The sequence below is a fragment of the Gallinula chloropus genome (assembly GCF_964237585.1).
Source record: "Gallinula chloropus genome assembly, chromosome: 1".
In the NCBI taxonomy this organism is placed as follows: domain Eukaryota; kingdom Metazoa; phylum Chordata; class Aves; order Gruiformes; family Rallidae; genus Gallinula; species Gallinula chloropus.
The window spans coordinates 130,578,860-130,598,937 of record NC_140085.1 but is presented as its reverse complement, the minus strand read 5'-3'; the positions used below and the strand labels follow the sequence as shown (position 1 = coordinate 130,598,937).

Here is a 20,078-nt window from a genome sequence, read left to right as displayed (position 1 = left end):
CAATCAGCTCTTCCACACTTAACCTGTGTCTATGACTCCTGGTTTCTTCTGCTGTCCAGCCTCTTCGACACTCCCCCACTACCTGCTGACTCTTCAGACTGAGCTTTACTGCAGCAGATACTGGTCAGCACCATACCACGGATGTGGGAAGAGTGTGCCCAAACTCCTCCAAATTAAGTCATGCACTTACTGTCTCAAGACTGATGCATGAGAAGCCTGAACGACTATCAACTGTGCATACAATAGATTCCACATCATAGGTAAACCCGGGGTCTGCTAATAGAGCTTCAAGGAGAAGACAACTGCAGGGAAAAATCACTACCTTTTTCACAGAAATCTGCTGGGTAGCCTCCATATTCACTGTCAGGACTATTCCGGCCTTCACTGGGGTCATCAAACAGTTTGACATCGCAGTCTGGATCCAGGAAGCTCAGGTACGTATGAGAAGAGGTGGTGAGAAATTCGGACAGCTTGCCTATCTTCACCCTGCAAACAGGAAGACAGGATGGAGAGCGTTAACAGACATTACTGCAATAATGGTTAACACTCACTGAGCCTTCCACAACTCCTCCAAAAATCTATGGGGTGTGCTATCAAATCCACCTTTGGCAAATAGGAAGGGGAGGGTAACTGACTGTGAGAAGAACAAATGCAAAGCAGCCGCTGCAGGGCCAGCTGGTACCTGCTGCTCCGGCCACTGACCGAACGCAAGGGCGCGGTGGCAGCACCCCCAGGCCTAACCTGCAGCCTGATTACACAGGGTGCTGAACGCTTCTGTGAAGAGAGACCCTGAACAAAGGCCTGAACTCCAAGGCCAACGTGTGACAAGCCGGGGCTGAGAAGTTGCCACGAACAGCAGAACCTGTTCACAGAACTGCAGTGCTGCTAAAAAGCAGAAAGCAGGCCTGACTGCCAGGAGCTGGCACGGGCCGAGGGACGGGGAGCAGGGAGAGAACAGGGAGACACTGTGGCATTGCTCGGAGATCCAGGTGAATGGAACACATAAGCTTACAAGTACTACTTGTAACTGATGTTTGAAGCCTGTCCAGTAAGCGTGAAATATGATTACTTTTACAACAAAAGCTCACTCAAATCAAGTCTTTTTACTTCCAGGGGCCTGACGTTTGTTCTTCCTTAGCCACTAATCACAGTCAGAGATGGCACACCTCTTTGGAGACAGACCCTTCCCACTGCACCTGAAGTCCAGCTACCATCTGATGGTCACATAATAATTAAAGCTGAAACTTCTCTCTGCAGAGTTCCAGCACAAAGCCTATGCACTATCCTAAGTTCAAATCCAAGTCTTGTATAGTGACAGCACAAGAGGGAACAGGGTCAGGTTGCACCAGGGGAGGTTCAGATTAGATACTGGGAAAGATTTCTTCACTGAAAGGGTGGTGAAGCATTGGAACAGGCTGCCCAGGGAGGTGGTGGAATCGCTGTCCCTGGAGCTGTTCAAAAAATGAGTAAATGTGGCACTCTGGGAGATGGTTTAGAGGTTACAGTGGTGTAGGGCTGACAGTTGGACTTGATGATCTTGAAGGTCTTTTCCAGCCATGATGATTCTATGATTTAATTGAAAAATGACAGAGAGACTCATTTGAGGGTCCAGACATTACCTTGCACCTCCAAAATAACCATCCTCTAATTTTCTTATGGTGGCAAGAACTGCTGGGTGAATGTCAGTACCATCATCAACTGAAAAACAATAATGGAAGAGTCTGAAGCTCACCAACACATCAAGTGGATTATTGGGTGTTCCCTATAAAGTACATCAGACAAATTTAAAACAGTACCCACGTTGCCATCAACACCAGCTTATTCAAAAAAACCCCTCAAACAAGCAGGCAAACAAAAACCCAACTCTAAGACAAGTTCCAAAGGGATTTCTCAAGGTGAGAACCCACCCACTGAGGCAAGTTCCAAAGGGCTATCTATAAATTTTTTTTTTTGGACAGAAATAGCAGAGAGAGGATGGGGAGATGCAAGAATATAGAGAAGCTGTAACCCCAAAATGAAATATTACCATGTCAAACAAATTCAGCATATCCTTCAGAAAGTTAAACTCTACTTTTGTAAACTCAGATGTTGAAACAGTCATGCCACCTGTCTCCTTTCAAACCAAATCCCATCTTACTTCCCTGCACTGATCTACTCTGCTTGAAGCACAGAAAATGAAGTTTACCTAGCATTGTGTGGGTGATGGGAAACATCAGGGTTGGTCTCCCTGTCATCCTCCAACAAGAAGTGAGGTAAGCCAGCTCTGTCTTGAGCATCTCCACAATCATCTGATTGTCTAGAGCCAGATAGAAGTGATGCTGGTCAGTAAACTAGAGAACAGAGAAATATGGCATATGAGTATTGTCAATGATTTTATTATTTAAGGGAGAAAATGAGAAAAAAATATCACAAAAGCCTTATGAACTATTGTTGTAGTTTAACACCAGTTGGTAACTAAGCACCAAGCAGCCACTTGCTCACCTCTCCCCCTCAGTGGGATGGTGAGGAAAATGGGAAAAAAAAATTACATGGGTTGAAAAAAAGGCAGTTTAATAGGATAACAGTAGAAAAGGATGATGGTCATTTTTCTATCTAAAAAAAAAAAAAAAAGTGATGCACAAATCCAACTGCTTACCACCTGCAGGAAAAAAAACCCAACAATAAAACAAGCCCAATGCCCAGTTTGTTTCTGAGCAGAAATCCCACCTCCCCACTAGCTTCCCCTGTTATATGCTCAGCATGGTATCATTATGCTATGGAATCTCTGTTTGATGTCCCCTCCCAGCTCCTTGTGCACCCCCAGCCTCCTCGATGGTGGGGTGGGGTGAGAAGCAGCAAAGGCCTTGGCTCTATGTGAGCACTGCTCAGCAGTGTTGAAAACACCCCTGTGTCAGCAATGCTGTTTTCAGCCCAAGTCCAAACCAGAACCCCATACCAGTCACTGTGAGGAAAATTAACTCTGTCCCAGTCAGAACCAGCACAACTACTCTTGACCCCAACACAGACCGAATGAATTACAGTAGCTACAAGGCCTGTGACTGTACAAATGAAGCCCAGTGCCTGTGCAGGGCCCATGAGTTAACTCTTGTAGGCTGACTGTAAGCACGTAAGTCTTGGGGAAGGGTGGAAAAAGGAAGCTGGGATGTAAAATAAACATCAATTAGTAAGATGCATAATGCCCAAGGAGAAAACAACCTGTAAATGCATCAGAAGTATTAGGAAAACACATAAACTGTCCTTTAAGAAAGAAAGAAGGAGGTAGGAAGATAGAATACAGACAACCTGAAGCCTTTGATATTGGTTTTACCAACAAAGGAGAAGTAGTGAATGATGACCTGTAATACTACTTTTAATGAGGTGACAGGATCCCAGCCTGAGTACAGGAAGAAAAGGTTAAAGAGCAGGTCAATTCAAGCTGGCAAAGTCCAGAGAAATTACTTCAAGAGAACTTAAGGAACTATCTAAAACAATCTCTGAGCCACTTGCATGGTAATTCAGGAAGATGTCCCAGAAATCCAGACAGAGGCAAACATGCTGCCCATCCTTAATAAGGAGGACCCATGGTAAGATAGACCAGTCAAGTTCAGTGCCTGAAAGCACAGGGAAAGAAAGCCAATTTGAGAACACCAAGATAAGTACAAAATGGTAAAAACAAGGTGGCTAAACTGTCATATCAAACCCCAATCTCAGCCAAGCAAATTTCCCTCTTTGGGAGCATCTGGATTGTAGGTACAAGGAAGTGGCTGATATTTCTCAACTTTTGAAAATTTCCTGCTAGTGAACTGAAAAAAAAAACTGAGAAGGCAGAACTGCTTGAAAAATTGTTCTCAAAAGGTAGTTAATATCCTCTCATCCTGAAAAAGAAAGGTTATCCAAATGGGTCAGCCTTTGCCCCACACCTAATCGATGTTTTCATTATAGAACAGGATGAAATACAAACTAGAAATCAACAAAATTTGCAGACATCACTCAGGGTCAACACTGATGAGTTCACTGCTGACCTTAGGAAGGGGAAATTAAACATTAACTCCAGTAGAAAAAAAAAAAGGGGGGGGGGAGAATGTCTGGCTATGAAGTAGCTGAAATACTGGGTCCTACTTGCATAGGACAATGTGGACAAAAAGGTACTTTGAAAAAAATCATGACTCTAAGGAATTTGTCCCTAAAAATGAAAAAAAGGACAACAAATAATCTGTTAACAAAGCTGCTTGTGATCAATTGAGACACGAAAGAATGGGAAGGGAGGTGCACCACTTGCAGAAAATCTAAGGATTGGACATTGTGAAGCTCTGCAGAAGCCATCTACAGAGTCCACTGATTAAAGACTACATTAATCAAACATCTATTTAAAAGGGTGTGAGCATTCTCCTCCAGCTGCATGTTTTTGGAGTAGGTGTTCTCCTGGCCTTCTAGCTCATAAGAATAAGCTTACAGGAGCATATGATATTTCATTAAATGTATAGGTAAGATCCATTAATTCTGGGAGAACCAAACCTCCAGCTAAATTGCAAAAGATGCTAAACAGAACACAAAGACAGAACAAGCCTTCCTCAGCACTACTGACCCTTCCAACAATACAATGAAGGATTACAAGTCAGTCTTTTGGGGGTTACAGTATTTGGCATGTTGATGTGAAACAAAGCCTCTTGATTGCCCTGGTGGAAAGAAGACATCTTAAGTGACCTATTTCTGGAGAAAGTACTTCATTAGCTAGAATGTTGGTTTGGGCAGAGATCAGTAACAACTTTGTGCATTCGATCTGTTGTGTTTGCCTAAGCCAGAAGCCAAAGAAGCCAGACTCTGTATGACAGAAGAGAGACGTACAGGCAGTCCTACTATGCTGATCATCCAAGGCTCTTGAAAACCCTGAAAAGCAAAGCCCACCTGCTTTATCAGCCCTGCTCTACCCAAAGCAGAGTGACAGCAGTAAAAAACAAAGTGCTTTGCTAATGATTAGCCATTAAGCAAGCAGTGATTTCCCTGCCAACTTTACACACTCACCTGAGGGGTAAAAGCAAATATTTGGTTTCTTATCACGTAGAGCTTGGAGGTGCCCAGGACCCCAATGTGTCGGTGTGGCCGTCCACTTAATTTCATGTTCTTGTTCCGGCCTGTACAGAAAAGAGAAGGAAACAAAGACTCACCTAACATTCCCTCTGTGTGGTTTTACACAACAGCTGTTTTAGACAAGGAGATCTAATTTCATACGTATCAGTAAGACAGAAAGCAGAGGGAGGTGCCACAGACTGGTCTATTTTGTAGCAACCAGCAAAGCAACAGCTGAAGTTCTTCAAAGGCCAAACAAATTTTGGCTTCACTGACCACGGGATTGGGTCTTTTAATTATAGTCATTCCTCAGCACTCAAACCTTCCCTACCAGGGGGACAGGAGGTGTGACCTTTCAGGAACAAGGCCATCAACATACAGCAGAATTTGCAGTGCTTCCACTATAGATACTTAAAAATTCTTGCTCACATAGGGTTAAATCCAAATATAAAGTAACATCCAAATACAAATATATATTTTTGTTCTTTTCATCAGAGTAATAAGCTCCACTTTTCCCAGTAGAGCTTATTAGCAAATGATCCACCATGCTCCCTTCGCTCCTACGAGCTGACTTCAATCTGTCTGACAAGCAACAGAGCCTGAAAAAACAGCCCTGTGAACATTCCCACAGAAGTCACTGTTAAAAACAATGCACCCATGTGTCACATCATCCCACTCACCTGCACTTGGAAAAAAAGCTATTATGAATTACTATGAAATAAACATAAGTTTCAAAGACCTGCAAATCTCTCACTTGTCAAAAGATCTTTGGAATAAAAAGACAAATTCTTTCCCAAAAGCAACAAATGCAATTTCATTTTTCCATGTGAAGTGGACACTTTCTAGGACTTACTTGAAGACCCTGCTACTTCAGATGCTTCCAAAAAACTTCCTGCAATAACAAAACCAAACCCACCCACACAAGACCCACCACCAAAACAAAAGCAGCACCTTTACTACAGCCAGTTTCTTTATGGAAGTAGTTCCTGCAGGACAAAGAGTCAGTTCTTGCCTAGCTCCAAAGATACAAGAAAACTTGTATTTTGGTCACCTTTTCTAATGAGGCTTTTTTATCCCCCTTGTTGGAGTTCCTTATTTAAGGCTGAAGCTGTAACTCCATTAGGCATCTTCACACAAAAGCTTTTTTTTTTCCCCTTTAAATTGAAGAAATTGAGACAGTATGAAGCAAGAAAAGCAAACCCCACACCACCACCTTTAAAAGTCTCCTTGAACAGCAGCAGAGAGGGGCGGCCATGTTCAAAGACCTACCCAGCATGGTGTAGAGGTTACTGAGGATGCGAGCTGGCTGCACTCTGAGCGGATGAATATCAGCAATGCTCTCAACATTGATTCCATGGTCTTGCAAGAGAGTCTTAATCTGATTAGATTCTGCCAAAACAGTTACTGTGTAACAGAAAAACAAGAACACAAGTAAGACCCAAAGTTCTCTTTATAACTGACTGTCTCTACTGTCACCTCTCCAGTACTGTGTGCACAGTTGATCAAAAAAATGCACAGAGGCCTCACTTCTTTCTTAATTTAGGAACCTGCGAGATGAAAAGGGATTGTAAGAGGGTGTTGGGCAGCTTCTGGCTCTCTGCTTTTCAACATGCCTTGCCATTCTTGTCAACTCTGGATCACGGGGCAACCCATGAGTCCTCCCTCATGAGGTCTCTACTCTAACCTCCTGCTCAGCATAGGTCAGCTCCAAGGTCAGACCAGGTTCTCTGAGGCTTTATCAGTTTCTTCTGATTTCTTTCAGTAGCAGTACTTTGGATCATGTGGTCTCTTTCAGCACATGGTGGTTTTTTCCTCATAAAACAAGGAGAAACCCAACTTGAAAGTTTTCATTGTTTTAACAGCGTACTGTGTCAACACAGCCGGGTCAGTGGGGAACAGATGCTCGTTTGTATAGTAATAAATGCTACAGCGGCCATAAAACAGCAGAGGTAGGGAAAAAAAGGGTCCCAAAAATCAGAGGAATTCACAATCCAGGCCTTGATCCAACTTCTTGTCCTGTCTGAGGTTTTACCCATTAGCTGGATTATTGGTTTGGGACTAATAATTCAGTGTAATTCTTCACACTATATATACTTGTCAAAGAATGCTAAAAATAAACAAGTATTTATATTTCTGCCAAAAATTAAATGCTTCAGAATAGTAAAAGGCCACCCCCATGAGACACCAACAGGGGGTAAAGAAGCACCTGCCCATGTCACAGTATCACTGACTAAGGCTGCTCCCGATAAACGAGCTGGTTGCTTTCCCGGAGCGGAAGCCTTTCAGTCCTGACCAGCCAGCATTTGCCCTTTGCTTAATTTTCTGGTTTTGGCTGTTCCTGCATTGACAGAAGAAGCCACTCCCCTGCAGCAGCCAAAAGACAGCTGTAAGTCTGGCTGCCTCACCTCTGTATACGGAGATCCTCCCCTCTCTCTGGTACCTTGGAAAAGGAGCTGCACAGAAGCTGAGCTAAACTGACCAGTCTCCTGCCCTTTCTTGCTAGAATCCACCAGGATTTTCCTTTTCACTACAAGATTAAGTTTGCCATGCTCCAGTCCCTGACCAGTCTTAACATTTTATCAAATATTTTGTCAAAGTTTGTTAAACCTGATGTTCCCTCTGGGAAAATGGCAGCTAGGGAAAGAACCCCTTTCTCCCTCCTTCTCACTCTAACACCAAAGCACCTACGTCCCATACGAAAATCCACGTTGTTTTTAAACATGACTTCTTTCCTGTAGATGGAGACTTTGCCATCACTAATCCAATTCTACCACAATGTTCAAAAAGCTCCCTCACCTTGTACCACAACATCACGTTTAAGTCCAGTAGAAAATCTCCTGTTTAAGGGATCGATTTCACCCGCAGCAAGAAACCCCTAGAACAAATGCAAATGAAAGAAAGAAGACAGGAAACAAGCAACAGTCAAGTAAAAGGCTTCTGATAACAGCTAGAAGAAATCCAAATGAATTTCTATATTTTACCAGGTCAGCAGGACTAAAAGCCTAGTTTCCTTACCCTATCCAGTAAATAGTACATTGAGTAAAAACAACGGCTGTGATGTTTTTCAGAATGACCAGGAAACTGTTATGACTGACACAGTCTGCATGTGCGTACTTCCTATTTTAGAGCTGCAGCAACTGACATAATTTCACCAGGCAAGTGATTATTTTTTCTGTAGCTCCACAGAGATGTCCAGTGGTTCCTTTACCACGTCCACGGCTAATGCCGGACCACTGCGCAGGCATCACATGCCACAGAGCCAGGGCTCAGCCTTGTGGAGCTGAAGCAGTGCAAAAACCTAGCTCTGGGACAGCCAGATCAGCCTGGGCATACTCCTCTAGCCTAATCATAGTTATTACATATGCTGGAGGCATATTCCTCTTAGCCTAACTGTATGTTCAGTCCATCTGACAACTTATCCAGCTTGATTTATATACATAACCAAAAAGAGAAAGCTCCTGAAAGGGCAGAGTCACCCCTCCAAGGTTCATGTACACGTTTCCATTGGAAACACACACTGTCCCCGATCCATCATCCAAACTGTACTTAAAGGCCAAGCCACCTCAAACCAAAAGGAAAGACAAGCTCACAGACTACACAAGAAACAATTACCTCTGCTAACAGGCAGCTAAGGATATACAACGACTGGCCCCAGAGATGAGGCAGCTTTCCCACTGGGACACGATCCACTGAGTGAGGATTTTCATACTCCTCATCCACCTGAAAACAAATGCACAAGCAAGAAAAAATTATCCTAAAAGTTGTGAAGAACAATCAACAACATGGAAGTACTTGGAAAAAAAAACCATAGTCTGCCACCCACCCTTTCTAACCTGCCGTTAACACTGGCATCGCCATACCCCAGTTTTACTTCTAAGGCTGCATGTTTTCTGGGACAGGAAACATGCAGCCTTTTGTACACCACCCCACCCTTCAAAGCTGGAGGTTGAGCGGGGACTCTGCAGGCAATTAGAGCTCTCATGCCAGCACTTCCCCTTTCTTCTCACCAAGCCTTTGCTGCCTTCCCTCTGGGCAGCTTACAGGTAATTCTGCTGCTGCTTGCCAAACCCTTGCAAGATGACACCTGAACTTCACTGAAGTTTACCTAGTTTCCTGAAGTAAAGGTGCTTTCCAAAAAAATGAAGGTTATTCCACCTTTCCTGCAGTAGTCAGAATGGTCAATGGAAAAATTACAAGTATACTCTTGTTAAATTAGAAAAACCTCCTTGGTTTTACAGTATATGGATCTATTGAGGACAGAACCCTCTCCCCCCCCAGACAACATCTTTACCACAGCCAATTTAAAATTCCTAAACGATAGGAAAAGTCTACCCTGTTTATTTGGCACGTTCATCAGATCATTAAAATTCACAAGGCAGCTCTGAACTCTTATACGCTCGTTCCCACTACGAAGGCGATTTGGAGCTTCCACCCGAGATCTGCAAGCAAGACATCAGTGATGGACACTCCCTGCCCAACCTCACACCAACACAGGAGGCTCCACACACTTTGTGGGTGAGGGCTGACAAGTTTGGAAAGGGAGAAGAAGCTGGAGGGAAGGGATACAAGGGAAATAGCACGGAAGATCACAAAAGCTTATTTGAATTTCTGCCACAACGGGAGAATCACATAAACAGTGTCAGCAAAAAGGGGGGGGGGAAGGGAAAAAAAAAAAACAAAAAAAACCCCAAACCATCAAACAAAAAACCTAGCCCAAACCCTAATCCATCTGAAACCAGTTTCTCTCTCGCATACAAGCTCCAGAAAAGAAAGCACAATCCACAGGCAGGTTAGTCTATCTCTTCTTTGAGCTTCAGTTCCTAAGTTCACATAAGCACTTCTTAAACACACGACTTTCTATGAGGATTTAAAACTTCAGACCTGCTCTAATATTTCTGTTGGCACCCAGATTCCCAAATCAAGAATGTGACCATCTGGAAGCTTAAAGTTTACCATTTCTAAGAAGGAGCTGTGAGAAGTCTCTTAGCTGTTAAATAAAGTGCAGTAGTCATCTTTAATTGCTGGTTTACATTTATGAGCTACAGGAAAACAATAAACCCACAGTTTGTCTTGCTGTCTGTACTCTGCAAACTGAAGTGGATGTTGCATTTTCACAATACCTTTTCTGGAGGGACGGCGTACAGCTCAGGCATCAGCACTATTCCGTTCTTGTCTCTAATGAGTATTCCTTCCAGAGCCTCTCTGTACTCTTGAACCTGGAAATATTTTTAAAAGAGAGTGAGAATTCACACTGCAGTCAACAAAATCAAAACAGTGAAGTCTTAGTACTTTCCAAAAGTGCTTTTCTGGTGAAAGTTTGTTTAAAAAAAGGGGGTGGGGGGCAGGGGGCAGGGAGAATCACAACTTGCTGTTGGAATATCAGGGTTCAAATTCTGAGCATCTTAATATTACCAGCCTTGCAGAAATGTGAACAAACACACCCCCCTTTGCCCTGTTAACACACCACTGCAGCACAAAGCTTCTAATATATTCTCTCAAGAAGTCACCGGAACGAATCCTATGTGAAATTTTCAATGGATGGCGACGCAGTGAACAGATGGCAGGACTGCCAGTATCCCCAAGTGTGTAAGGTGCATACACTGTTAGCTTTCTACCATGTATATCTGTCTGTGATTTTCTGAATTCTGCTATGCAGGAGTGGGAAATCAGTTTCTCTTAACTGATTTGCTTAAAAATTTACCCCGTGAAAAACTTTAATAAACTATTTAAAGTATCGAAGTTAACTGAACAGGAAATCCTCTTGTTCTTGCTTTGTTAGATGACATACTCTGAACAGGAATACCAGACTGATACAAATTAAAGAATATTTAATGTTATTTTTACCAGATGCCTTATTTTGTTCCATTTCTTAGCTACCCCATTCCGAGTTTTTCCTTAAAGGGAAGCTGTTTTCAAGGACTACCAGCACCTGCCTCTGAAATCCTATTTCCACGTGCAGTGGAAGGTGCAAGGTGAGATGTGTATCATGGTATGCTGCCCTTCCCCACACCGAGTCCTCAAGGGCCTTATTTTTCTAACAACTACCATTTGTACTGGTAGTGAGGGCAGACCAGACACCCACCTCAGTGCTCCAGCCATTCAGCTGTGTTTAAACAGTGGGAACCTGGAGCAGTGGCCAGTCTGACCATGCCCTGGCACAGCCCACCTGCACACCACAAAAGCAACCAGGTACACACACTCCCAGACAACCCAACCAAGTTCTAGAGACTGCCTCGTGAAGTAATTTCTTCTTTCCTTACCTGAATTTTACTGACATGACCAAAATTTCACTAAACTTTCTGATTTTCTCTTCATGAAATAACACCACTTCTCCCCCCAGCAGACTATTTTTACCTCATTCAAGAAAGCAATTTACATTCCTACTGCATGTCACTGAACTTACAAAGATCTGGCACAGAAAGCAGACTTTTTGGTCTGAAACTGTCTGCTTTGTTTCTGGTGCCACTTTTATTTTTTAAGGGGTTATGTTTAATAATCTCCTGTCCCTCTGCATCCCAGGTAATTTTAAATCATGTTTTGTTCTGGTTTTTCTTTTTAACTTCCTTCAAGGCTCCAATCTAGAGCACCCTTGGTATGAATACATGACTACTTGCTGCTCTTTCAGTCACCAATACTCTCTAGGTGCCACTATAACCTTTGGAGGGCTACGGTCAGTTTCGCTCCCCTGCCCACTGGATGCCTGACACAGTAAAGACATGAAGTAACTAAGGGAATTAATGAAATGTCTCATCATGATCCACCCACAAATCTCCTGAAACGTACAACAGGACTGAAAACTCTATGAACCTTGTTATCAATGGCCACACCTCAGAGCTCAGGGGAAAAGATGCTGGTCTCATCCTTAAATAGTTATGAAAGAGGCATCAAGGTTGGTGATAAGACAAAACCAGGCAAAACCTAACCCTGTCCAGCAGTGTTGGACCACTCAACCTGGTAGAAAGGGGGCAATGAGGTCTGAGTGTGTGCAACACCACAGCCTCTCCCATGTGACAAACTCCCCAGGAAGAAGAGACTGGCTGAAGACAACTCCCATCTGGCTGATGGGGTAACCAGCTGATACCCAAAACAAGTACAGAGCAAAGCTGTGACACACTGTCAGTAAATTCAATGGCTTTGAATTTCCCCTGACAGCATTTTCTTCTTTCCTCACCTGAATTTTGTCCTCGTTAAATACTCCATCGATCAGGAAGTACGTCCAGAATACAGGCCACTCACATTCAATATTCTCAAAGAGCTTGAGCTCAGCAGGATCATAGTGCAGCCTGCTCGGATCCTAGAAATTCAATCGTGTTTGTTTAGTCGCAGTGCTAAATTAGTCATTTATATTCCAATCATAACAGAAGCCCATTTTATACCAGCAATTCAACACAGAAAGCCAATAAAAACCACTGGTTATTGTTTCCATGCAGCCTTTTGACTTCTTTTTCACACATTCAGTCTCACGCTCACTTGACTGTTCCCCTGACAAATCAACCCTTCCCAGTCTCAGAATCTAGGTGCCACCCCAATACAGAGACACCCCTCAGGCACCAAAAGCATTTCTAAGGGTTCATTCCCTAAAAGAGTATGAATTACGTTCTGTCCTTAGCAATTGCTTTTCGAACCCTGAGTCTCATTCAGATGTGTGTCATTTCTAGGGTGGATACCTGGATAACCTCCACATTCACCAAAATGTCTTAACAGCCATACAGAACCACCCCTTCATGCAAATGAGACAAAAAAAAGGGTCTATAAATAAGAGATAAAATTCTTCTTCATGTCTACTGAAAACATCCATGGGAAGTACCTCTCTGGGTGTCTTGTAACCATCTCGGAGAAAGCGACAGCAGCCGTAGCGGCCCTGTAAAGAGCCAGACAAAATCACAGAGAACGTCACACACTGTTCTTCCTCCCAGAATAACATCAGCACAAAAATATGTGCTGAGTTTTAAACACCCCTCAGAGATTTTCCTCCCTCTTTCCTAGGCAGAGATGCGCCAAGTCTGGCAACCCTTGTTTAATTATGAGTTTTGGTGAAGAAAGCGATGTTCTGCTTCTCTTTCCCTCTGGAAATAAAAAAGGAAATCCTTACCTGCAATTTGGATATGATTTCACTCTTTGTCACATTAACAAGGTTTAGATCCTCCACTGCAAAAGCTGGGTAAGAAATAATAGAGAGAAGGCCAGCATCTATCTCCTTGGACGTGGATGCCCTTGGCAACATGGAGTACAGAATAGACTGAGGAAAACAGGAACAGAAAAGAGGTATGTAAACAAATTATCTACTTCAAAAACTACATAAAATACAATTGGAATAGACTATACTATTTGCAAACTGATGAAGAACTCACTGCGTAGTTCTACCTGAATCACAATGAGAATGCTTCCCACCACTGAGTTTCACATGATCAGCTAGAAACAGGGTGAACAGCATAGGCTGATGCCATCCTTACTACAGTAAGTTCTTGGTTCAGTTAATCAATACTTAGTTTAAAAACAAGAGGGAGAGGGTGTTGGGTTTTCCCCTAGCAAAGGAAACAGAAGACTAAACTTTACCTGACAATGTTCTACTTCATCGGGAAGAACATGAATCACTGATTTGTGTCCTCCATGAGCTCCAAAAAGATCTAGTTCATCAATTGCTTCTAGAGCAGCCTTAAAAAAAGAACAAACCACCAAACAACAACCCAACACCATTAAAAACCTCTTAAGCCAAGTATAAAACTAAAGTGCACCTGTGGTTACACTCTGAAGGAAATTACCTAAGACAGAAGTTTACTTCAGAGACATTTTTTATCTTTAAAGGACAACTTTGCAATATTTTAGAACAGGTATACAGTATTTCTGTATTTCCACTAGTAGGATACAGGACTGATGTGCTGGTGACCCTTCTTGCAATTCAAAGGCAATGCAAAGCAATCAGGAGTGGGGCTTCCACTGAGATACTATCTAAAGTACTATCAGTACTCCTGTCATATTCCAAAACAGCCCTCACATTCAGTGGTCTTTCACTCCTTCTGCCTGCAGGACATATTCAAAGAGGAAGTGCTCCTTCAGGATGTCTCAGAATCAGCAGAGGCCAGAGCCCAGAGGAGAGAGCATCACCATCTCTCCAATACCATCGCTTCCCAAGGGAAGGGGAAATGAGATGCCTGCTCTCTGCACAGCCATCCAAGGCACAGCATGCATCGTGTCAACTGGTGGATCACCACAGCTCACAACTCTTGGCTGTTGTGTGTTTGACTCACAAAGACAGTAGCAGCCCAACCACTGGCTCTATTTGGACGCCCCTACTTTAAACTAGTAGGCTACAAAACCTGGCATTGCAGAAGCAGGGTGTGCAGTGCCATGCAGGGAATGTGGCATGAAGAGAGCAAGGACCAGATGGCCAGAGCCAGGCTAGCAGAGCTTTCCTCTGAAATGCTATTCACAGGGTTGTGGGAGCTTTTGGTATAGCTCTGTGCCCATTTTTTGTCCTGCAGGTTCATGGTAACGTCAATGATGGCAAAGGAAGGATCACACAGTGCAGCTTGCCTTAGTTGCTCTGCAAAGGGGCAAGGGTATTTTCCTGCTTCCAACACAAACACAGGTTTGCTGGCTCTGCAGAGCCACTCTCTCTAGCCAAGCACTACTGCAGCAGACGTTCCTGACAGCAGCAGAAAGCCCCACTGAGGAACTGACTGTCAGGACCATGGGCAGTCTTAATGGTCAACAAAAGCCACCAAGACCAATTCAGAGGCATACTCTCTGTGCTATCCTGCTGCCACAGGCAGCCACACAAAGCAGACAGGGGAGAGAAGCATTAAGAGGGAGAATTCCTGAGGCAGATTCTTTAAAAATAGCATCTACCTCACCCTCTGCAGCTGGGCCTTCAACTTGCCTCCTGGTCCCCACCCCAAACAGCACCGTTACTGAACTCAGAGCCACAGAGAAGAGAGGCTGTGCAGCAAGTCCCTCAGATCATCCTGACATCAATGCACCCAGGAGTAGTGCAGAGGCCACTGAGCATCAGGCTGGTTCAGTGCAAATAAAGTGTGTACTGGACAACAAAGGAATAACCTCCTCCCATGGACACTGCCCCATCCCTGTCTGACCCATGACCGGCAGGTTCTCCCTCTTGCAGCCCCACAAGATCTTGGTAACTAATAAATCCTGCCAAAACACAACTACACCTTTGACCTTAACAATATTTGGCTTCTGTCAGTCTGCCAAACACCACGTAAAAAGGTAGTTGTCAGTCACACATTTACATTTATGGCCACCTGGGCTTCACTTACTATCTGTGTTACCTCCTGCTGTGAGGGAACCAGAAACAGCCGCCTTCTTTTGGCATCTCTTTATTCATTTTTATCTCCATTTCTTAGACTGACTTTCTGCTGTTTTCCAGAATTTACATCAAAATTAATGTCACCGTGAAAGCATCCCATATAACACAGGGGCTGGGTAATTTAAAAAGAGGGACAGAAAATCAGAAGCCACTTTATGAGACTGTACCTCACTGAATCTGTCAGACTCGTGCCTCAATGCACCTGGTACCCAATGGGGAATCCCCAGAACATCTGTGCTGAGGCCATACAATGAGACCCATTATCATGAGGATTTTACACTGAAAAGTTCTCACTCATTGCCAAGCAAAAATTCTTATACAATGTTAACTATTTCAGGAGCCAAGAAGACTGTGCAAAGGAAGCCATGAAGTTTGTCAGAACCATTCAGTATGAAAGAACACCCACGAAGGAGGTGGTGCCAGGAAGACATTCTCACCTTGGCCATCCCTACGGAGCTCGCATTCAGTTCAGGGATGCCCTGGTTTGTCTTATCACCACGTTCCCAAATTCCATAATCCTGTAACAACACCATCGAGAAGAAATTGTCACGATTATATAGAAAAACAGCGTTTCCCCCCTTGCCCCACAACAAAACCAGACCCCTGACTGAAATTAGCTTATTTGCCTGAATGACAACAACAACACTCCCCCCCCAAAATGTCCAACAAAACAAAATGAAGAGGGAAAAAAAGGCTCCAAGTCCCAGAGAGCCTCCAATCATGTTCAAATAGCAGCATATAAAAACAGACTCCAGCAGGCATAAATCACTGTCTTCACAGAACACACGAAGTCCCCTGGGCATGCCTCTTCCTGCACCCCTTCAACTCGCTGCTTTCCAAAGACTTTGTTAACACTTTGCTCTTTTCAGAAAGGCCCCTGAGATTTTAATAAGGCATCAGAAAATATTACTATCAGTGAAGGAAAACTGTTATTATGATGGAATGAGTATAGCTCACCCAGGCAGCAGTAAATCCTCCACAGCCCTCCCACCACCTCCAAAGATGCTGCTCACAATGTGAAGTGCTGACAGGTTCTGTTGTCTTCTCAGAGAAAATGAAGTCCATATTTTTATTCTCCACCAACAAATGATTTTCCAACCCCCTCTGATCAGTGTCTGGATGATTTACATATAAATAACTACTTACAGCAACTTTGTAGGCAGCTTCTATGTAAAAAACAAGATTCTGAATAAAGGCAACTTCATCAAGGGTGAAGATAATACGTAATCCTGATTAAAAGAAGGGAAGAGAGTGATTACACTGTATCAGAACTGAAACATTTACTTTTCAGTGAGTGCTTTTGCTTATTTTCTGCAAAATACTGCCCACTGAAACCAAAGCAGAGACTCATCTTGATTGCAAAAGCTCAGGCAGCAAGCCTCAATACCTGCTACTAATAAAACACTTCAAATGTTTCTGATATAAACTGTCTAAAAGGCCAACCAAAAACCACCCCTGGGAGGGTGGCATTCAGACATGTTGGGTACAAAGCAGAGACGTCTGAGCCAGCTCTGGCTCTCAAGAGCAGTGCATCCCAATTCCTGCAGCTCCCCATGCCTCCACCCGCTTAGTGCTCTACTGAGGGACCACCAGGCTCTGAGGATACACAAGGAAACAAGTCCTCCTCCTCGCAGGAGGAGCACAGTTGAGAAGAGCACAAGATGTAAGACCACCAGGAAGAAGAGGAACACACATGGGATGAGTGGCACCTGACTCGATGCTGACACTCTCTGAAGAAATCTGGTTGTTCATTAGGATGCCCTACATAGTATTCACACATCAAACTCTTCTCTGGCATGACTCTCATGTATTTGTACACCAACAAACATTAAAGGAATGCGCACTGCTGGGGCAGCTACTACAAACATGAAACCCTAACTAAGCCACATCTCTTTTCCAGATAAATACTACATTCTTCTGCGTAATAACTACGTAAAGATTCTTGAAGTTAATTACAACCTGTATTTTTCCTTCTTAAATAAAAAACAGAAAGAGGCTGCACCAACAGTCAAGGCTGAAGTATCATCTGCTTACCTGACGCAGTCATCTGTGCCAAGAAGAGCAGGTACAGGGAAGTTGCATCCACTTGTAAATGGCCCCACTGGTCGTCCCCAACCACCGTGGCACAAGTTGCAGAGTTGTACTTGGCATGCAGGCAGTCTTTGGTACTCTGTGTGCACTTGAACTTCTCTACCTTATCTACCTAAAAAAAACACCACAAACCTCGAATCTGAAACACTGTGGAAGAAATTATCTAAACTCTTTCAAAATGAACAACTTTTCTTAGGTGAGGAGAAACTTGAGGCCCAAACTCCTGTTACCTCACTTCAGTGTGTTCTGATTGATCAGAGTGCTTAAAGAACAACACTAGCTTTAGGCTCCAGCTAAATCCATAACTCTTCAGGAAAGAATATGATGACATTACCTTGTTGAGTTCAGATCTTGGTTACAGGTGTCCATCCTGGTGAAAAATCAGTTTGCAAAGGCAAAACTGTGATTTGCTACAAGGACAACCTCAAAAGGGGGCAAGCGAGACTGGAGTTTGCTCAGGAGTTTTAAAAAGGCTCCCCACACCCCCACCTACACACAAGAAACCCACTCTACAGGAAAGACACAAGAAATACAGGCTTTGAAGGAAATGCTCTGTAAATACACCACATACTAATTCAACTTGTAACTGTGACGTTACCTGTCTCATCATGCACTGTAGGAGTCCCCGCATCAGCTTCACAACGTTCTGCAGGAACAAAACAGACCAGTGACACCCTCTCCTCTCATGGCCAGCCCAGTCAGCTGTCACAGAAAACATTCAAAAGTGACCAAGTACATCCCCCTCTACTAACATTCTGCCAAAGGTAACAAAAATGCACATTTGCCTGAAATTAAATGCCTTGGGGTGGTTTTTTTTTACATATACTGGTTAATTTTTGTTCCCACATTCCTATCTGGGAGAAGAAATCTTTTCCCAAAAGCGCTCTCTAAAAACAGTGGAGCAACTCTCTGTGGTCCTTCTATCCTAGAATTTTATGTCTCATATGAATAGTGATGATGTTGATGATTTCTAGGCAACAAATCCAGGGAGCACTGGTAGGTGACTGCAGGATGTTGACATGATTGGAAAACCTGTGGAGCTTCTTCCACTCTTTATAGAGTTTGACAGAAAGCAAGTGACTAACATAAAGAAAGGGCCTTTACTGCATACAAGAAGCACAAGATTTTGACTTAAATGAAGAAATCAACCCCGTTTTTTTACCCTCAATTATAGACTCAAAATATGATCATGCAAATTGAGTCAAGGTTACTCTGTCAGCACAGACCTCCTGGTTTGAGCAGTACATGCCAGAATAAAGTTTACCCAGTGCCTTCAAAACAACAGTGGGACAGACAAAAACATTAGCACGTGTCCCATTTAACCCACTTCTACACTCCCACTTCCGATACACAGTTATCTGCTGCTGGGGCAGTGGTTGAGTTAACTCCCCTTCAGGTTCTCCAGCACCCTAGTCTGACCAGTTTGGAGATCTCGGCCTTGTCTGGTTTGATCAAGCACATCTACACCCTGTGTACAACCTCTGTGAGGTGTCACCTGAGCGAGCATGGCAGAGACTGCTGCTTTAAACTGCAGGCTTCTCCTTATGGGGAAGGATGGACCAGCACATAAACTCCTACCCCAAGGCACAAGTGACCTAGGCTTGATTTTCTGCTCCACTGTAGGCCACGTGAGGGACCACAAGATTTAATCAGAGGCTCACAAATCTGGACAGAAAACCCCTCAGAAGCCAGATTTGCAACCATCAGGCAACCAATGGAACTTTGACTCATGTACCTTTTTGTTTGTTTACATTTTAATTCAGACCTTAGGCTCTCTGTCACTTAGTTCTCCAAATCCTGCTTTCCAGGAAGGCTGCCAGGAACACCGCACACCACGCAGGGCACAGCTGCTGCTGTCACAGGAACAAGATACTTACCCCAAGCTGGGAAAACCCTGACAGATCCTAAGGGCAGCAGCAGTGCGAATACACCATTCCAAACCACTACCATATGGAAACAAACAAACAAACAGCCAGCCTAACTGGTTTATGCCAAACTTTCACATACCTGCTCAAGCTCGTAGGCTTTGGCCTTATCCTCGTCCCGGTCCGCATTCTTCCGGTAAGCCATCCCCAGCCCCCACACCGCCAGGATGCTGTAGATGTTGTCCCGTACCCAAGCATCCTTATGGTCCTTTCCAGCTGAAAGCAGTCCTGTAACTGGATTCTAGCCACAGCAGAAGGAATAAAGAACAAACATTACTAACCTGAAATCCCACCCGCTAAGAAGCACCAGTTCTCCCCATGTCAAGGATAACAAAAGGAGAGAGAGCGGGAGCCAAAGATGATTCCACACTGATTGCATGCTGCAGCTACTCGCTGTTTCACAACAGAAGTGAGGTCACATCTTTCACTCCCAAACCCACCCAGGTGAAATGGGAAATTCATCTGAACACTTGGAGATGCAAAGCTTATTACAGCGTCCCGCTGGGCATATGATCATTAGGTCAGTCACAAATTGAAACCTGACATACGCTGAGGAAATAGGAACTTGAATTTCACATGTTTGTAAGGAAAAGAGGGCACAGAATTAACATTACAAACTGAGTCTGGGATCTATTCCTCTCTGTGATACTGGTCTGTGGTGTAATCTTGAGAAAGTAAAAAAACACTAC

The 20,078-nt window shown here is 43.7% G+C and overlaps 1 protein-coding gene across 1 annotated transcript in view; it reads right to left on the bottom strand.

The window, feature by feature from the left end:
• Positions 1-20,078, bottom strand: part of PHKA2 (phosphorylase kinase regulatory subunit alpha 2) — a gene marked incomplete at its 5' end in the record, with an annotated part of 42,799 nt that overhangs the window by 18,243 nt on the left and 4,478 nt on the right. The window contains 17 exons of the mRNA XM_084262624.1: positions 323-486; positions 1,620-1,698; positions 2,186-2,330; positions 5,002-5,111; positions 6,316-6,450; positions 7,843-7,921; positions 8,659-8,766; positions 10,167-10,262; positions 12,218-12,340; positions 12,854-12,907; positions 13,139-13,285; positions 13,603-13,701; positions 15,811-15,891; positions 16,520-16,602; positions 17,408-17,576; positions 18,063-18,110; positions 19,472-19,630. Coding sequence (XP_084118750.1) covers positions 323-486; positions 1,620-1,698; positions 2,186-2,330; positions 5,002-5,111; positions 6,316-6,450; positions 7,843-7,921; positions 8,659-8,766; positions 10,167-10,262; positions 12,218-12,340; positions 12,854-12,907; positions 13,139-13,285; positions 13,603-13,701; positions 15,811-15,891; positions 16,520-16,602; positions 17,408-17,576; positions 18,063-18,110; positions 19,472-19,630 — 1,879 coding nt within the window. The remainder of the gene's footprint in view (positions 1-322; positions 487-1,619; positions 1,699-2,185; positions 2,331-5,001; positions 5,112-6,315; positions 6,451-7,842; positions 7,922-8,658; positions 8,767-10,166; positions 10,263-12,217; positions 12,341-12,853; positions 12,908-13,138; positions 13,286-13,602; positions 13,702-15,810; positions 15,892-16,519; positions 16,603-17,407; positions 17,577-18,062; positions 18,111-19,471; positions 19,631-20,078) is intronic.